The sequence below is a fragment of the Chiloscyllium plagiosum genome, unplaced genomic scaffold (genome assembly GCF_037043375.1).
Source record: "Chiloscyllium plagiosum isolate Xiang-an unplaced genomic scaffold, Cpla_swu_hap1 HiC_scaffold_10, whole genome shotgun sequence".
In the NCBI taxonomy this organism is placed as follows: domain Eukaryota; kingdom Metazoa; phylum Chordata; class Chondrichthyes; order Orectolobiformes; family Hemiscylliidae; genus Chiloscyllium; species Chiloscyllium plagiosum.
In genome coordinates, this window is record NW_028270148.1 from 13,915,167 (window position 1) to 13,933,398 (window position 18,232).

At 44.2% G+C, this 18,232-nt stretch overlaps 1 protein-coding gene across 1 annotated transcript; it reads right to left on the bottom strand.

The window, feature by feature from the left end:
• Window positions 1-1,323: 1,323 nt before the first annotated feature.
• Window positions 1,324-18,035, bottom strand: LOC122552607 (endonuclease domain-containing 1 protein-like). Its single transcript, XM_043695356.2, has 2 exons — window positions 17,594-18,035; window positions 1,324-10,503 (listed from the first exon to the last, which is right to left on the bottom strand). The coding sequence occupies exons 1-2, from the start codon at window positions 17,891-17,893 to the stop codon at window positions 9,619-9,621; spliced, it is 1,185 nt and encodes a 394-aa protein (XP_043551291.1). The 5' UTR covers window positions 17,894-18,035; the 3' UTR covers window positions 1,324-9,618.
• Window positions 18,036-18,232: the final 197 nt, after the last annotated feature.

Consider the following 18,232-nt stretch of genomic DNA (forward strand, 5'->3'; position numbering starts at 1 on the left):
TTGAAGTCTTCAAGATATTAATAAGAAAACACAGGGTAGATAAGCTATTCTCACTGGTTGGGGACTCTAGAGCTAGGGGCACAGTCTGAAAATTCAGGCCAGACTGTTCAGGAGTGATGTTAGGAAGAACTTCTACACGCAAAGGGTTATAGAGGTTTGGAATTCTCTCCCACAAATGGCAACATTTTCTGGATCAGTTATTAATTTTAATCTGAGATAGATGCATTTTTTGTTAAGCAAAGGCATTAAGGCATATGGAGAAAGTGAGGACAGCAGTTGCTGGAAATCAGAGTTAAAAAGTATGATATTGGAAAAGCACAGCCTGTCAGGCAGCATCCGAGGAGCAGAAGAGTCGACATTTTGATCAAAAGCCCTTCATCAGGAATGTGGGCCAAAGGCAGGTGTATGGAGTTAGGATAAAGATCAGCCATGATCATAATGAGTGGCAGAACAGGCTCAAGGAGCTGAATGGCCTACTCCTGTTCCCACATGATTACAACATTTAAAAGGTGTCTGAATGGGTATATGAATAGGAAGGATTTAGACAGAAATGGGCCAATTGCTGGCAAATGGGACTAGATTAGGTTAGGATATCTGGTCGGCATGGGTGAGTTGGACCGAAGGGTCTGTTATCATGCTGTACATCTGTACAACTCTATAACCTCTCCAGCTCTCCAACTCATGTTCCTCCTTTAAGATGTTTCTTAAAATCAACATCTTGACCAAGTTGCCTGACCCAATATCTCTTCATGAAGCTCAGTTTCACTCTTTGCTTTATGATAGTCCTATGAAGGACAACATAGAAATGTAAGCTGTTGTTTAACAGAAAAGACAACAGCATTCCTGGAAGTGAAGTTTACAATGGTGAGGATTTTGGAATGCCAATTGAAAAAGGGAAAATAAAAACAATAAAATGAAAAACGTTGAAATACAGAAAATAGGAGCAGGAGTTGGCCATTCAGTCCTTCGAACCTGCTCCACCATTCAATATGATCATGGCTGATCATCCAACTCAGTCCCCTGTTTGTGATTTCTCACCATGCCTCCTGATGCCTTTAGAATTATACCCAAAGAATTATATCCGTCTCCTTCTTGAAAATATTTGATGTTTTAGCCTCAACAGTTTTCTGTGGCCGAGAGGTCCACAGGCTCACCCATCTCTAGGTGGAGACATTATTCCTCATCTCAGTCCTCAATAGCCTACCCCATGTCCTTGGACTGTAACCCTTGGTTCTGGACTCTTTCTGGCCATTGGGAACATCCTCCAAGAATTCCGAATGATGAATAGGATCCAGATAGAACTCAAAAGTCAGGAAACAGACATCAGAACAAAAATTATTGCATTTATTTTTGGTTGTTGTACACTTTAATCACAATGAAAAATAAATTAATTTATATGTTAGTATTAAAGTTAGTTAAGAACCTTATTCTGTTTGACAGTGGAATATTTCAATAAAGATGAGCTTGCAAATGTAAATTAATATATTGCTCAATATCCCAAGAAACAAAATTTGACATGATCAGTCTTGACTATTAGCAGTAATTAATTGAGTGGATCAAATCTCCTCAAGCAACTTTTCACAAGGAAGATTCTTCCTCAAAACCTTTGAGATAAAACCATTGGAGTATGATATTCCCACAGCAGCTCATTTACATGCACATATCCTCACACACATACACTCTCATATCCTCAGACTCATCCTCACACACTTACACACTCAATTAATCGCAATCATAAACTCTACTTGAGTCCATTTAACATGTTAAAAAATTGGCGACTGGAGAAAAGTCTTTGAGGTAAAACATTAAACACAGAGAAGAGTTATGAAAAGAGTTGTTCTAAACAACCTTTATTGGGTTCCATCAAGTGTTGCTGGCCTTACATCTCTTCACCATCACACTATGACCTTTGACTTGGTCCTTTTCAAGCTGTGATCCATTTCTTTTGAATGTAATCTTCCAATAATACATTGCTCTGGCTACAGATGGATTCATTACATCCTTGTCATGAGCTGCTTTGTTTTGACATGTTTGGCACTTTCAAGATGTTCTGTTCACACGGCTCTTCACACTGTTTGTGAAATAAGTTCATTGTGAGCCAACTGCATCACATTGAAATCAATTTAAAGCAAGTCATCCTTGATTCTGAGAGACTGCCAAAGAAAGAATCATCAATGGCATAATTCCAGCAGAAACAGTTCCAATTAAGTTGAGGAGGTGTAACATCTAGGTGAAAGTGAGGACTGCAGATGCTGGAGATTAGGGTCGAGAGTGTGGTGCTAGAAAAGCACAGCCAGTCAGGCAGCATCCGAGAAGCAGGTATAACATCTGCCCAGGCCTTGTGACCAACCTCATATATACCACATGAGGGAAATTGGCCATAAGGCAGCAGGTGGAATTCAATAACATACATGTATAACATAGTGTGCTATGTAGATCATATTAATTGTATAGATAATATGGAATTGTATTCTATAGTAATTCAATATAACATTATATTTACTACAGTTTAGAAGAATGAGAGTTGATCTCACTGAAGCAGATATAAATTCATTTGCAGAAAGGTTGTTTCTGTGGCTGAAGGATCTGGCTGAGGGGACACAGTCTCAGTATAAGGGTCAGACCATTTAGAGCTAATATAGGAAGGAATTTCTTCACTCAGTGGGTACTGAATGTTTGGAATTTTTGACTCCCGAGAGCTGTGGACACTCCATCATTGAGGCTCTTGAAGACAGAGATTAATACGTTTCTAGAGATTAAAGATACCAAGGGATATGGGAATCATGTGGGAATACGGCATTGAGGTAGAAGGTCAGCCATGATCTGCTGTATGGGGCAGGAGTGATGGGCAGTTTTGTCTACACCTGCTCCTATTTCCAATTAATACATTTTGGTAAAAAATAACAGCAGCAAAGATGCTTAGAATGGAACCAGGCTCAGAGACATGGGACTTCGTAGAAATTTGGGAGTTTCAGAGTTATTGGTTCACAAGACACCACAGGAAACATGTCAGAAATGCAAGGCTGTTAGGAAGGGAAGTTCATGGAATTCTAAAGTTATAGCATAAAACCCTTCCCTTCTATATACTTAATACTAAGGTCCTGCACAGTGTTACCAAACAAAGAGACCTTGGAGTGCAGGTTCACAGTTCCTTGAAAGCAGTGTCGTAGGTAGATAGGGTATTGGAGAAGATGTTTGGTACGCTTGCCTTTATTGGTCAGTGCATTGAGTATAGGAGTTGTGGCTGTACAGGATATTGGTTAGGCCACTTTTGGAATACTGTGTGCAATTCTGGTCTGGCTCCTATCGGAAGGATGTTGTGAAAATTGAAAGGGTTCAGAAAAGATTTACAAGGATTTAGCCAGGTTCGGAGGGTTTGAGCTATAGAGAGAGGCTGAATAGGCTGGGGCTGTTTTCCCTGGAGTGTTGGAGGCTGAGGGGTGATCTTACAGAAGTAAAATCTGTGAAAGGGCATGGATAGAGTGAATAGTCAAGATCTTTTCCCTGGGGCAGGGGAGTTCAAAACTGGAGGGCATAGGTTTAAGGTGAGAGAGGAAAGATATAAAAGAGACCTCATGCAGAGGGTGATGAATGTATGGAATGAGCTGCCAGAGGAAGTGGTGGAGGCTGGCACAATTACAACATTTAAAAGGTGTCTTGATGGGTATATGAATGGGATGAGTTTCGAGGGATATGGGTCTAGATTAATGCAGATGATCTGGTCAGCATGGACGAGTTGCACTGAAGAGTCTGTTTCCCTGCTGTACATTTCTATGAATCTAACAAATGGGATTCATACATCACACGGCTGGAAAATTTCAAGAAAGATAGCACACCACCACCTTCTGAAGGGCATTTACGACGGGTAATAAATGTTGCTATCCCATGATGCCCAGACCCAATGAATGAGTAAGGAAAACATAGAGGTGGTGAGCAGCCTGCATTAAAACTCATGAAGATTCCATTTAATGTGTTGTGTTCGGTTTTGGATGTCATGCTATTTTACAAAGATATTGAGACTTTAGAGATGTCACTAGAGTTGTGTCCATGATGAGAAAATACAAATAAGGATACTAAAGTTGGAGCTTTTTACATTAAAACAACACGCCATATGGTACAATAAAGGCAGATTGATTAACATTGCAAAAGAATATGACAGGGTATATAAACAGACTGTTCTTGAGAGTCGATGAGCTAGATTGAAGGTCCTTCAATAGAAGACTAGAAATTTCATGGAAACATAGGGTAATACTGCATGAGGAGGTCATTTGGCCCATCAGATCCATGTCAGTCCTTTTAAAAAGCAGTCCAGTTAGCCCCAAATTCCCTGCAATGTATTTCTCCAACAAGTATTTATCTAATTTTCTTTCGGGGGGTTAAATGGAATCTGCTACCCATTGGTCTATCAGGCTGCTCATTCTAAATTCTACTCACTCTATAGATACAAAACTCTTCCTTCTGAATCTCTGCTTCCACCACCTCCACTGGCAGTGCGTTCCGGACACCCAACCACACTCTGGATGGAACATTTTCCCTAAACTTCCCCCTCTCACCTTGAACCTGTGCCCTCTTGTAGTTGACCTTTCCACCCTGGGAAAAAAACCTCTGACTATCCACCTTACCTATGCCTCTCATACTTTTGTAGACCGCATACACTGCAGCTAAATCCTCATCCCAGGAGTCAGTTCAGTAAATGTCCCCTGCACCCTCTCCAAAGCCTTCAAATTTAGACGAGAGGGCAAGAGAAACTTTTTTAAAATTTAATCTATTTTTCTAACCAACCTGTTCAGAGATGTTATTACACACTGTTGGAGTGGGTGGGACTTGAACCCAGGCCTCCTGGTCCAGAGTAGAGACACTACTGCAACCACAAAGCGGGCTTCAGAAAACTTTTAATACGGCAAATACAAAATTCATTTCTAGTGTTTGTGGTTTAGGAAAGAAGCTATAAGTCTCTGAGTCTGGATACTCTGGGATTTTTTTCCTGGGAGCCTAAGAGGTGGAGGTTATAATAAGATCTTTTCCCAGGGTAGGGGAATCTAAAACTAGAGAGTATTGGCGTAAGGCGAGAGGGACGAGATTTAAAGGGCAACACTGAAGGTACATGGAATAAGGTGCCAGAGGAAATGGTAGAGGTGGGTACAATTACAATATTTAAAAGACATTTAGACACGTAATGAATAGAAAGGGTTTAGAGAGATATGGGCCAAATGCAGGCAAATAGGACTAGTTCAGTTTAGGAAACCAAGTCAACATGGAGGAGTTGGGCTGAAGGGCCTGTTTCTGTGCTGTATACATCTACAACTCTGTGACATAGACTGGGCTGACGGAATATAGGAATGGGGAGAGGAGGCGTGATTAGCTCACATGAAGAATAAATTCTAGTATCAACTGAATGGGCCAAGTGGCCTGATTTGAACTTGCAATTTCCTTGTATTCCTTGTATTAGAACACAGATGGAGACTACAAGAAGGACAAGGGCAGTACTTGCATGGGAATGTCACCAGGTTCCCTCCAAGCCACAAACCATGCTGACTTAAAGCAATATTCACTGTCATCTAGAACCTCCTCATGAACAGCACTGTGGGTGTCCCTGTGCCATGTGAATTGTGTCAATTCAAGATGGGTAGCTCACCACCACTTTTTCAAAAGCAATCAGATATAGGCAACAAATGCTGATTCCATCAATATCCAGATCAATATCTCTACTCCCACGAGCGATACACAATTGTTTTGGCTCTTTTAAAGGATGTGTTACCCATGTGTTGCCAATGTAGTAAAATAAATGCTTCACATAATTAGGCCATTTGGCCAATTAGGTCTATGCTAGTGTTTATGTTTCACATGTGCCCTTTCTCACCCTCTTCATCCAATTGTATGTGGATGTCTTTGTATTCCTTTCTCCTTCCTATACCTTTTCTAGTTTTTCTTTGGGAATCTTAAACTGTGACCATTCATTGGGCGAAGGACATTTCCTGAATTCCCTATTGGATTTAAAACTGATTATCTCCCTAATTCTGGTCTCACCTGTAAGTGGGAACACCTCTGTGTCGACACTGTCCAATACTTTCTTATAGATCTCCATCAGGCCACCCTTTAATCTTTTCTAGCAATGAGCCCCATTCTGATTATTCTTCCAAGATAGGTTTTTTCCTTCCATTCAGTCACAGGATGTAGGCGTCACTGACTAGGCCAGCATTTAATGCCCATCCCTAATTGCCTAGAGGATAGTTAAAAGTCTACGACTTTGGTGTGAGTCTGGAGTCACATGTAGGTCAGATCAGGTAAGGATGGCAGTTTCTTCCCTAAAGGGCATTAGTGAACCAGATGAGTTTTTCTTGACAATGGGTTCATGGTCATCATTAGAGATTTGATTCCAGATTATTGAATTCAAACTCCATCATTTTCCATGGTGGGTTTCAAACCCAGGTCACCAGAACATTACCTGGGTCTCTGGATTAATAGTCCAGAGATAATATCACAGGACCAACACCTCCCCTTAAAAGACCTAAAGATCTCTACTCCCACTAGCGATACACAATTGTTTTGGCTCTTTTAAAGGATGTGTTACCCATTTGTTGCTCCTATTTGCCCTGGAGCAGGTGATAAATCTCTTTTTTTTGAACTGCTGAAGTCATTAAGGTATAGGAACATCCATATTTCTGCTTGGGACAGTGTTCTGGGGTTTTGACCCAAAGACACTGAAGAAACAGTATTACATTTCCAAGTTAGGATAGTGAGTGGCTTGGAGGAAGTGGTGCTTTCCCATTTTAATATTCATGACAATACCAGCATTCTATACAGTTAAACTGGGAGAAACCACTATAATTATGATTCTCATCACAAATACATTGATGAATGTCAAAGCACTGAATATCTCTGAGATAGATTGGCAGAGAACAGAAATCCCTCAAATGTGGGAAAGAAGTGACGACAGCAAGTGAACACATGCCCGCGTCAAACATTACCTCTGAGGAGATCTAAATGATTGCTATACAACTGGGTCAGTGCTGTACCTTCAAAGATGCCAAAACCACCATTCACTTCAGTCCAGAGGTGTTTGTTCAACATTTACAGATAGTCACTACCAATAATACTTGCCACAAGAAGTTATGGCAATCCTGGTGTTAAATTGGGAAAGAGGTCAAGGATAGTAGTGGGAAGTTGCGTGTGGAGGCTGAAGAGATTGGGGAGACACTGAATGAATACTTTTCGTCAGTATTCACTCAGGAACAGGACATTGTTGCCGATGTGAATACTGAGTCACAATTAATTAGAATGGATGGCTTTGAGGTATGTAGGGAAGAGGTGTTGGAAATTCTGGAAAGGGTGAAAATAGATAAGTCCCCTGGGCCTGATGGCATTTATCCTAGGATTCTCTGGGAAGCAAGGGAGGAGATTGCAGAGCCATTGGCCTTGATTTTTATGTCCTCGCTGTTTACAGGAGTAGTGCCAGAAGACTTGAGGATAGCAAATGTGGTTCCCTTGTTCAAGAAGGGGAGTAGGGATAACCCTAGTAACTATAGGCTGGTGAGTCTCACTTCTGTTGTGGGCAAAGTCTTAGAGAGAATTGTAAGGGATAGGATTTATGAACATCTGGATAGGAATAATGTGATCAAGGATAGTCAGCATGGTTTTGTGAAGGGCAGGTCGTGCCTCACAAACCTTATTGAATTCTTTGAGAAGGTGACTAAGGAGGTAGATGAGGGTATAGTGGTAGATGTGGTGTATATGGATTTTAGTAAGGCGTTTGATAAGGTTCCCCATGGTAGGCTACTGCAAAAAATACGGAGGTATGACATTGAGGGTGAGTTGGAGGTTCGGATTAGGAATTGGCTGGCTGGAAGAAGACAGAGGGTAGTAGTTGATGGTAAAGGTTCATCTTGGAGTGCAGTTACTAGTGGTGTTCCGCAAGGATCTGTTTTGGGACCATTGCTGTTTGTCATTTTTATAAAGACCTGGAGGAGGGGCTAGAAGGTTGGGTGAGCAAGTCTGCGGATGATACGGTGGAGTTGTTGACAGTGAGGAAGGATGTGTCAGGTTACAGCAGGATATAGATAAGCTGCAGAGCTGGGCAGAAAGGTGGCAAATGGAGTTCAATGTAGCTAAGTGTGAGGTGATTCACTTTGGTAAGAGTAACAAAAAGATGGAGTACTGGGCTAATGGTCGGATACTTGGTAGTGTGGATGAGCAGAGGGATCTTGGTGTCCATGTACACAGATCTCTGAAAGTTGCCACTCAGGTAAATAGTGCGGTGAAGAAGGCATATGGCGTACTGGCTTTTATTGGTAGGGGAATTGAGTTCCGGAGTCCTGAGGTCTTGTTGCAGTTGTATAAGACTCTGGTGCGGCCGCATCTGGAGTATTGTGTGCAGTTTTGGTCGCCATACTATAGGAAGGATGTGGAGGCACTGGAACGGGTGCAGAGGAGGTTTACCAGGATGTTGCATGGTATGGTAGGAAGATTGTATGAGGAAAGGCTGAGGCACTTGGGGCTGTTTTCATTGGAGAAAAGAAGATTTAGGGGTGACTTGATAGAGGTGTACAAGATGATTAGGGGTTTAGATAGGGTTGACCATGAGAACCTTTTTCCACGTATGGAGTCAGCTATTATGAGGGGGCATAGCTTTAAATTAAGGGGTGGTAGGTATAGGACAGACGTTAGGGGTAGATTCTTTACTCAGCGAGTCGTGAGTTCATGGAATGCCAGTAGCAAGTGGTGGACTCTCCCTCTTTATGGGCATTTAAACGGGCATTGGATATGCATATGGAGAATAGTGGGCTAGTGTAGGTTAGGTGGGCTTGGATCGGCGCAACATCGAGGGCCAAAGGGCCTGTACTGCGCTGTATTTTTCTATGTTCTATGTTCTATGTTCTAAAGCCCTCCATAGAAACTGGCAATCTGTCCACAGCGAAAAATCTAATACTGAAGGTAAAGGTGGCGATCCTTTGATCAGATGTTCATTGGCCTGACAGCTGGATTCCCTCACCCAACCCTGTTTGGTTAGCTCAGTTGGCTGGATGGTTGGTTTGTAATAAAGCTAACAGCGTCTGTTCAATTATTGTACTGGCTGAAGTCACCATGAACGTTCTATCTTCTCAACCTTGCCTCTGGCCTGGTTAAACTCACCATCAGTTGTCTCTCTTTAATAAGGGAGTGGGACTGTGGCAAACTTACCTCTTCACACCTTACAAAGGCTAGCAAACAAATTGTCTAAAGATTCCCTTAGAATTTGGTAGTTTTGTCAACTCAAAACCCTCGAGTCCTGGACTGGTTGGGAGGACTGGGATTTTAATTTCCTTGAAAGTTTGCCCAAGAACAGAAATCCCTGAGTCAGTAGTTAGCTGAAGATCAAACTATAGTATTACTGTGAAAAGGAACTCTGGTGGTTTACACCACTGGCATCACTTGGTCCTTCTGAATTAACAAAGGGTTTTGCCCCTTGAAGGCATTAAAAATTCAGAGGGCCTATAAAGGCTTGCTGACCACGTAATAATTAGTGCCACCTGAGAAAAATCATATTCCTGAGGTTTCTGGTCATTATTAGCGCCCCACCGACAGCAGCTTTGCTAAAGGAGGTGCAATGTCTTAGTGAGGCAGAGGTAGGCAAGCCTATTGTCAATTAAGGTTGGCAGAGTAACCAGAATTATTGTTGATGAGGATGCCAAACACATTGATGGCAAGAACTCCTACAATGGTAAGGATGCCATGGAAGATGGGAGCGATGGTTGTGGCAATCTCCATTGTGATCTCCAACACCACTCGAACCACGGATTGGCCAGGAGCCAGGAGCTTGTGGTGGATGAATTGGAAGATTCCCACACATACTTCATAACCCAGTGGTCGCAACGGGGAACTTCCTCTGTTTGCAGGATTGATGATTTTACCCTGAATCAACCCTTCCACCTCTCTGAAGATTTCCTCTTCCTCATTTTTGTTCATCCCCCTGCAGTTATCAAACAGCTGGCTGACTCGCAGTTTCTTCTGCAGTTGCCTCACAGTCACGTGTGTTGTTTTCCGTTCTGGTTTCATTTGCTTCATGAAGGCAAAGGAAAAGTCTCTGTTGTATCTTAGCACATTCTGCCCCTCTAATCCTGCATTATTGTAGAGACAGGGATCGTTATTCTGGTCCCGTGAGTAGGTGCAGCAAAGAGCTGTCCAGACCAGGCCAGGGACTGACACCCTGTTTTTCATTTTGGTCTTTGTGGGGTTAGCAGCGCCTGTCATGAGATACATTGACCGGCCAGACTTGTGGCATATCCATGCCAACTTCTCGGCAACGGACTCTGCTTCCTGGTACCAGTTAACATTGGCTGCATGTTCCTCAGGGACTGCGTTGGTGAGGGTACAGGTAGCTGTGGCACTCTCCTTCTCATTCAGTGCAAAGGGGTAGAGGTGACCCCTGTCATAGCCAGAGTCCTGGTAATCCTCATCCACCGCCTGTCTCTCACTGAAATCTGCACTACTACTCCTCATCGTGCCAGGGGCGTTTTGATCATCAATCTTTAATGAATGCAAATCAACATGTTAGAAAAATGAAAACATTACTGTACACTCACTGTGATCTGACCTCCCCAGGAATCAACACAGCTGAGCAGTCAACAACTATACTGATCTGAATTGCTCTCAAGTTCAACTGGACACAGGATAAACAATGCTGGCCTTGCCAGTGACATCCATATCCCATAAAATAATATAACAAAATAAATAGAAAAGGTTGACCTAATAGAATGGAGGAAGGTCAGTTGGCCTAACCCAAGGTCCTTCTATTTAAGCCCCAGTGCACACATTGACAACGTATTATATTATTTGCATTTATGGGATATAACTAATGTGGACATCACCCTTAGAAGCTGGTGGTGAAACAGCTTCCTGAATGATTGCTGTTATAACTTAGTGACTCAACAGCTCACTTCAGGGTGAATACAACATGGTCTTAATGAGATTTAAACTGAGTAACTTCCCAGGAGACTGATGGCTGAGTGGTAGTATCACTGGACTATTAATGCACAGACCCAGATAATGTTCTGAGGACCTGGGTATGAATCCCACTGCGGCTACTAGTGGAGCTTGAACTCAATTAAAGAAAGGAATCCAGAATTAAAAGTCTATTGTCACCATGAATCCATTCTCATTTGCCTGGGAAAACCATCTGCTTTTACTAATGCCCTTTAGGGAGACAAATTGCCATCCTTACCTGGTCTGGCCTACATGTGACCCCCAGCAGTGTGATTGACTCTTACCCATACTCCCTGGGTAATAAGGTATGGGGCAATAAATACTGGGCTGAAAATGTGTTGCTGGAAAAGCGCAGCAGGTCAGGCAGCATCCAAGGAGCAAGAGAATCGACGTTTCGGGCATGCGCCCTTCTTCAGTAATAAATACTGGCCCAACCAGTGAAGCCCTCATCCTGTGAATTAATTTTGTGAAAAAGGACATTCTGTTTTGAGGAAGGGGCACTGAACTGGAAACATTAACTCTGATTTCTCTCCACAGATGCAGCCAGACCTACTGAGCCTTTCCAGCAACTTCGGGTTCTTATACAACAGATTAAGAACTCTACTCATTTTATTGAATCACAGAATCCCTACAGTGTGGAAGTAGGCCGTTCAGCCCATTCCCAACCCAAGTATCAAGGATAACTTCCTAGTGTTTTTGTTTTGAAGAGTGGCATGTGGTCTTTTATGTCTGCCATTGAGAACAGACAGGGTTTCAATTTAACATAGAATCCCTACAATGTGGAAAGAGGCCATTCAGCCCAGCAAATACACACCAACCCACCAAAGAGCATCTCACCCAAATCACAACTCTATCCCTGACACCCCACATTTTTACAATGGCCAGCCCAACCAGCCTGAACATCCTTGGACAGTATGGACAATTTAGCATGACCAATCCACCTAATCTGCATTTTGTTGAACTGTAGGAGGAAACCACAGCATCTGAAGGAAACCCACACTGACACAGAGAGAATGTGCAAACTCCACACAGGCAGTCACACCAAGGCTGGAATCGAACCCAAGTTCCTGGCACTGTGAGGCAGCAATGCTAACTACTGAACCACTGCATCGTCTGTTCAATCTCAGGCTGTGGCTTTGCACACTTTCTCATTTGCTGGGAATGCTGTCCAGGAAATTAATCCACTCTGCATTCATAATTTCTGTTCCAAACACCTGTTAATCACACCCAATTCCTAATTAGTGTAATTTGCAGGCAGATCTCTGATCCAAGATTGCAAATTCACCAAATGATCCCTTGAGACTGCCCCTGTTCAAGGAACATCGAATGGTACTGGAAACTCAGCTTTAGACCAAAATATTCAACAGCATTTCCCAAACCCATGACCTCTGCCAACTAAAAGGACAAGGACAGCGGATACTTGCGGATTCCACCATCTGCAATTTCCCCTCCAAGCCACACACTATCTCGACATGGAAATATATCGCTGTTCCTTTCGTTTTGCTAGATCAAAATCCCTCCCTAACCTCATTATGGGTCTACCTAAAGCTCATAGGCTGCAGTGGGGTTCAGGAAAGCAGCTAACCAGTGGCTTCTCAAGGGCACTTTGGAATGGATAATAAATCTAGGCCTTACCAGCCATGCTCACTCAAATATTTTTGGTCTCATTGTGCTAAAGAATATTGCTGATAAAAAATACTAACAGACTGCAAAGGTAAAGAAAATATTATATTCAAGAAACCTCTCATTGTGGTCTCATCTGACAATGTTGCAAGAGTTGGACAGATCATATAACACTGCAATAATGCATCCTGTGTCTTTGTAACATATCCTGCAGTTAAATGTAACCCTATACTATATTCATATCCCATAACCAATTGAAAAATGGAACACACCATAGGTTTCGTGTCAGGATAGAGTGACTCGAGGAGATGTGAATCCAGACTCTGGACTAAATCTTCTCACATTGCATTGATTTCCTTAAGTTTCTCTTTGTGAGCCATAGCAGGTTTTCTTACCCTGTTTTACCAAACCCGCCACTTTAACAAACTACCTTATCCCAATGGTGCACATCTTGCTGATGCTGCCCTGAGTCTCCCACTTACCACAGCAGAAGAATTCGCCACTGCCCAGATCATAGAATCCCTACAGTGTGGAAACAGGCCCTTTGGCCCAACAAGTCCACACTGACCCTCCAAAAAGCAATCTACCCAGACCCATTCCCAACACTTACCCCTAATCTACACATCCCTGAACACCACGGGCAATTTAGCATGACCAATTCACATAACCACAGGGAGAATATGTAAACTCCACACAAACAGTCACTGGAGGCTGGAATCGAACCCAGGCCCCTGATACTATGAGGCAGCAGTGCTAACCACTGAGCCACCATGCCACCCCAGGATAACCCAAGATCCCTGACAATGCTGTCTTTGAAAACAGATGCCCTGAATGGTCCCCCAGATGTGACAGATGAGGGGCACTTGGTGTATCAATTTGCAGACAGGCACCTGGAAGATCTAGTGGATAGGGTGATGCAGACGAGGAACATCCTCTTCCCCAGGGATGGCCAAAGGAGACCGTGGCACCAGGTCTTGCCAACCTAGTCTGAGGTTGCCACCTTGGTCAGTGTGGTCTCAGCTATCTGGAGGAGTGTCCAGCAGTGTAAGGATAAGGTCAATGCCTGCCTTTGTTCTGCCAGGGTCAGTGCTACCATCGTCTCTGCAATCTTACTGACTATCTCTGCTACTGCACCCTCTTTTCACAAGGCTCGTGCTTTACCCCTCTCACTATTGCACACAGAAGCTTCCCTTACTTGCTCTCATGCACCCAGTTCTCCCACTCCACTAACTCTCAACCTGCCTCTGTACTGCCTACTCATTCCCTCACAACAATACACCATCGTTCCCCACCTGCAACAGCAATAGCTGATGTTTCAGCCACTTTCCTCTCCCATAATCATTCCCTAATTCCAGGAGAGTGGTGGGTGGCACGGTGACTCAGTGATTAGCACTGTTGCCTCACAGTGCCTGGGACGCAGGTCCGATTCCAGCTATGGGTGTCCAGGGTAGATGGATTAGCCATGGGAAATGCAAAGTTACAGGGATAAGGTGAGTTGAAGGTGCTGGTGTTGGACTGGGGTGGACAATGTTAAAAATCACACAACACCATGTTATAATCCAACAGGTTAATTTGGAAGCACTAGCTTTTGCAGCACTGCTCCTTCATCAGGTAGTTGTGGAGCAGATAAGGTGGGATGTTCTTCAGAGGATCAGCATTCACTCAATGTGCTGAATGGCCTGCTTCCACATTGTAGAGATTGTGTGATTAAGCTCCCCCTCTCCAATATGAGGAAAGGATAATAACCCTGACTGTCCTAACTAGCTGACTAATCATGCCCAAGCCAAGCCAAGTGGTGGGCAGTAGGATAGGAAACAGCATATTAATTGGGATGGGGCCACATTTATAGGCAGCTCACAGACTCTCATCAAGAATCTCATCGCAATGTTTGAAAATGCAACAAGATGAGTATTTGGATAGTAGCATGTTTTATTCAATCACGGGATGTCAGCATTTTTTTTGTCCAGAGGGCAGTTAAGGGTCAACTGCATTGCTGTGGCAGACCAGATAAGGATGCAGGTATCCCTCCCTTAGGGACGTTAGTGTATTGGATGGGTCTTTCTGACAATCGGCAACAGTTTCACAGTCATCGTTAAGACTCTTCATTCTAGATTTTTGTTGAATTCAAATTCCTCCATCTACCATGGAAGGATTCAAAACCAGATAATCTAGAACTTTACCTGGGTCTCTATGTTAATAGTTTAGCAATAAAGCCACTAGACCATTACCTCCCCACTACAGGAATCTGGCATGTAGAGGTATGGTGGGGAACAGGTAGGTATTGGCACTAGTTAATAAAACCAGTGCAGGCATGATGGGCCAAGTGGCCACCTTCTGCACTATAACAATTCTATGATTCTGTGGTCTCGAAGTCAAGATTGACCCCATCTCATTTCTCACATGACCCTTTCAGGTTTCTTGCAATAGCCAATGCTGCTCAAGCCCCTCTGTCTCAGAGCCGACAACTATGGACAGTGGCTTGGGATTCCCTGCTACACTCTCACCCCACAGCACCAGATGGACAATACCACCACTCGCAACCACAAAAACAACCTGCATTTACAGAATACCAGCTGAAGCATGGGTGTTTGTTGGAGGTCTAACAGCCAAAAGATCGACACCAAGCCAAATAAGGATATGAATATCCAACAAGGAACAAGGGTAGGCCATTCGGCCCTTCTAGCCTGCTTCGCCATTCAGTAAGATCATGGCTGGTCTGATATCAATCCCAATTCTACATTCCTGCATACCTCCGATAATCTTTCATCGCCTTGGTAACCAAGAATCTATCGAGCTCTGCTTTAAAAACAATTCAGTGATTTTGCGTCTATTGCTTTGTTGAGCAAGGGAATTCCAAAGACTCTCATCTCCCTGAGATGAAAATACATTTCCTCATCTGTTTTACATGGGTGCTAGGCAAAAGTGAGGACTGCAGATGCTGGAGATCAGAGTCAAGATTAGAATGGTGCTGGAAAAGCACAGCAGGTCCGGCAGCATCCGAGGAGCAGGAAAATCGATGTTTCGGGCAAAAGTCCTTCAGAAGGAATGAAGACAGGGAGCCTCCGGGGTGGAGATATAAATGGGAGGTGGGTGGGGCTGGAGAGAAGGTAGCCAAGTGTAGCTTCAGGGCAGAGGAGATTACCTGGGAGTTGCAGTGTGAGAGAGACTCACTGAGATTCTTGTAGAGAGAGAGGAGGAGAACTTCTTCAAGGTCGGCATCCTTGCAAGAGGATTCGCAGTAAGGTTAAAATCAACTCAGCAAATGTGAGGCCTGCAGATATTGGAGGTCAGAATCTAGATTAAATTGGCGCTGGAAAAGCACAGCAGGTCAGGCAGCATCCAAGGAGCAGGAAAATCGACTCTTTATCTTTAAACTGAGACCTGAAGTGCAGACCAGATGGTTTACCAGGAGTATTAAGCGTGCAGACACATTTAGAGTGCAGGGGCATTAAAGGTGGGGGTGGGGAGGTTTAGTGACAAAATTAGAGTCTAGGGCCAGTGTCACTGAAGGCAGAGCTTCCAGTAGAAGGAGTGAAGAAAATGAAGAATATTCATAAGATATTTAGGCGACGTGGTGGCTTAGTGGTTAGCACTGCTGCCTCACAGTGCTAGGGACCCGGGTTCGATTTTGACTTGGGTAACTGTCTGTGTGAAGTTTGCACATTCTCCCTGAGTCTGTGTGAGTTTCCTCCGGGTGCTCCGGTTTTCTCTCACAATCCAAAGATGTGCAGGTTAGGTGAATTGGTCATGCTAAATTGACCATAGTGTTCAGGGATGTGTAGGCTAGGTGCATTAGTCAGGGGAAATATAAAGTAATAGGGAATGGATCTGGGTGGGATACTCTTCAGTGTGGACTGGTTGGGCCAAATGGCCTGTTTCCACACTGTGGGGATTCCCTGAAGATGAAAGTATTTACCATAAGAAATAGGAGTAGGCTACATGGCCCATCAAGCCTGCTGAACCAAAGAACAAAGAAAATTTACAGCCCAGGAACAGGCCCTTCGGTCGTCCAAGCCTGCGCTGTCTAAATCTATCAATCCAATTCCAAAGGATCTGTATCCCTCTGCTCCCACATACTCATGTATTTGTCCAGCCGCACCTTAAATGAATCTACTATGCCTGCCTCTACTACCTCTGCTGGCAACATGTTCCATACACCTACCACCCTCTGTGTAAAGTACTTTTGTTCAAACACCAGATGGACAATACCATTCAATCAGATCATGGCTGATCTTTACATGGACTCAGCTCCACTTACCCGCCTGCTCACCATAACCCTTACTTCCTTTACTGTTCAAAATCTATCTTTGCCTTAAAAACATTCAACAAGGTAGCCTCAACTGCTCCACTGGGCAGCGAATTCCACGGATTCACAACTCTTGTGGCTATGCTCCCTAGTTGTAGTTTCACCCGCCAGTGGAAACAACTTTCCTGATGAAGGACTTATGCCCGAAACGTCGATTCTCCTGCTCCTCGGATGCTGCCTGACCTGCTGCGCTTTCCCAGCAACACACTCTCTACTCTGATCTCCAGCATCTGTAGTCCTCACTTTCTCCGAGTGGAAACAACCTTGCTGTTTCCATCCTTCACGATTCTACATGTTTCTATAAAATCCCCTCTCTTCTTAAAATTCCAATGGGTATAATCTCTCCTCATAAGCCAACCCTCTCAACCCCGGAATCAACCTGGTGAACCTCCTCTGCACCCCCTCCAGTGCCAGGACATCCCCTCTCAAGTATGGAGACCAAAACTGTGCACAGTACCCTATACAGCTTAATCTTAATATAGAGTCAGGAAGTTGTTCCCTCAGCCTGTATGTACATAGATACGGATCGGAATGTCTGGCTGCAGTCTTGGCTCACAGCCATGAACTGAGCTCCTGTTAGATTACTTTGGGAGCCACAAGCAGACAGACACAGAACCAGAATGGTGCAGCGACACTTGTGTGTCCTAAAGTTTCCCCCACTTATTGCCAGTCAGTCGACACCGACCATCCCCGGAGCTCTTTTACCTGCGGCTCGTAGAACCAGGGGCTGGGTCTGTAGCCCGCACTCTGGCCCATACTGCAGGGGTATCTGTAGGCGGAGTAGACTGGGACCCGCAGCCCGCTGTTGTACAGAGTGGCAAAGTGGTAATGGTTCTTATACCGCTGGCAGATTCTGAACCGGCCCCGCACTGGGAATCCCTGCGGAGGTTTCTTGTTCTGGAAGAACCAGCTGCATTCCTTAAAATCCCGGACCACTTCCCCCTTCACCGTCCCGGATTGAGGCAGTGCCCAGAGCAGCAGTAACAGCAGGCTTCCCATCTCCATGGTCCGGTAGGATGGGATGTCTCTCTCCCCGCTGGTAAAGCGGCTGAGTTTTGACGCTTCCGGCTGCTCTGGGGCACCGAGTAAAACTTCCCTTCCCTCTCCTGTTACTTCCGTAAGGTCCCCAGAGCTCGCCAGCTTTTGAGAAGCGCTGACAGTTCATTCACCATTTCCCAGCCCTCAAATAACAAGCCCGTGACAGCGCTCCCTTACGCTGAGAACCACTCCCCCCTGCCCCAACCCGCCCAACACCCACCTCTAAACTTCACCTTCAATTACTGCCAAGCAAGCAATAGCCATCCCTGCTCCAGCTAAAACGCAGGGTGCTGGAGAAACTCGGCT

What these genes read in the sequence shown, in the direction of transcription:
- LOC122552607 (XM_043695356.2), bottom strand. Translation starts at nt 17,893, where the DNA reads ATGGAGATGGGAAGCCTGCTGTTACTGCTGCTCTGGGCACTGCCTCAA. An exon ending in CCTGGTTCTACGAGCCGCAG is followed by an intron (nt 10,504 to 17,593) that starts GTAAAAGAGCTC and finishes CATTCATTAAAG; the next exon opens with ATTGATGATCAAAACGCCCC.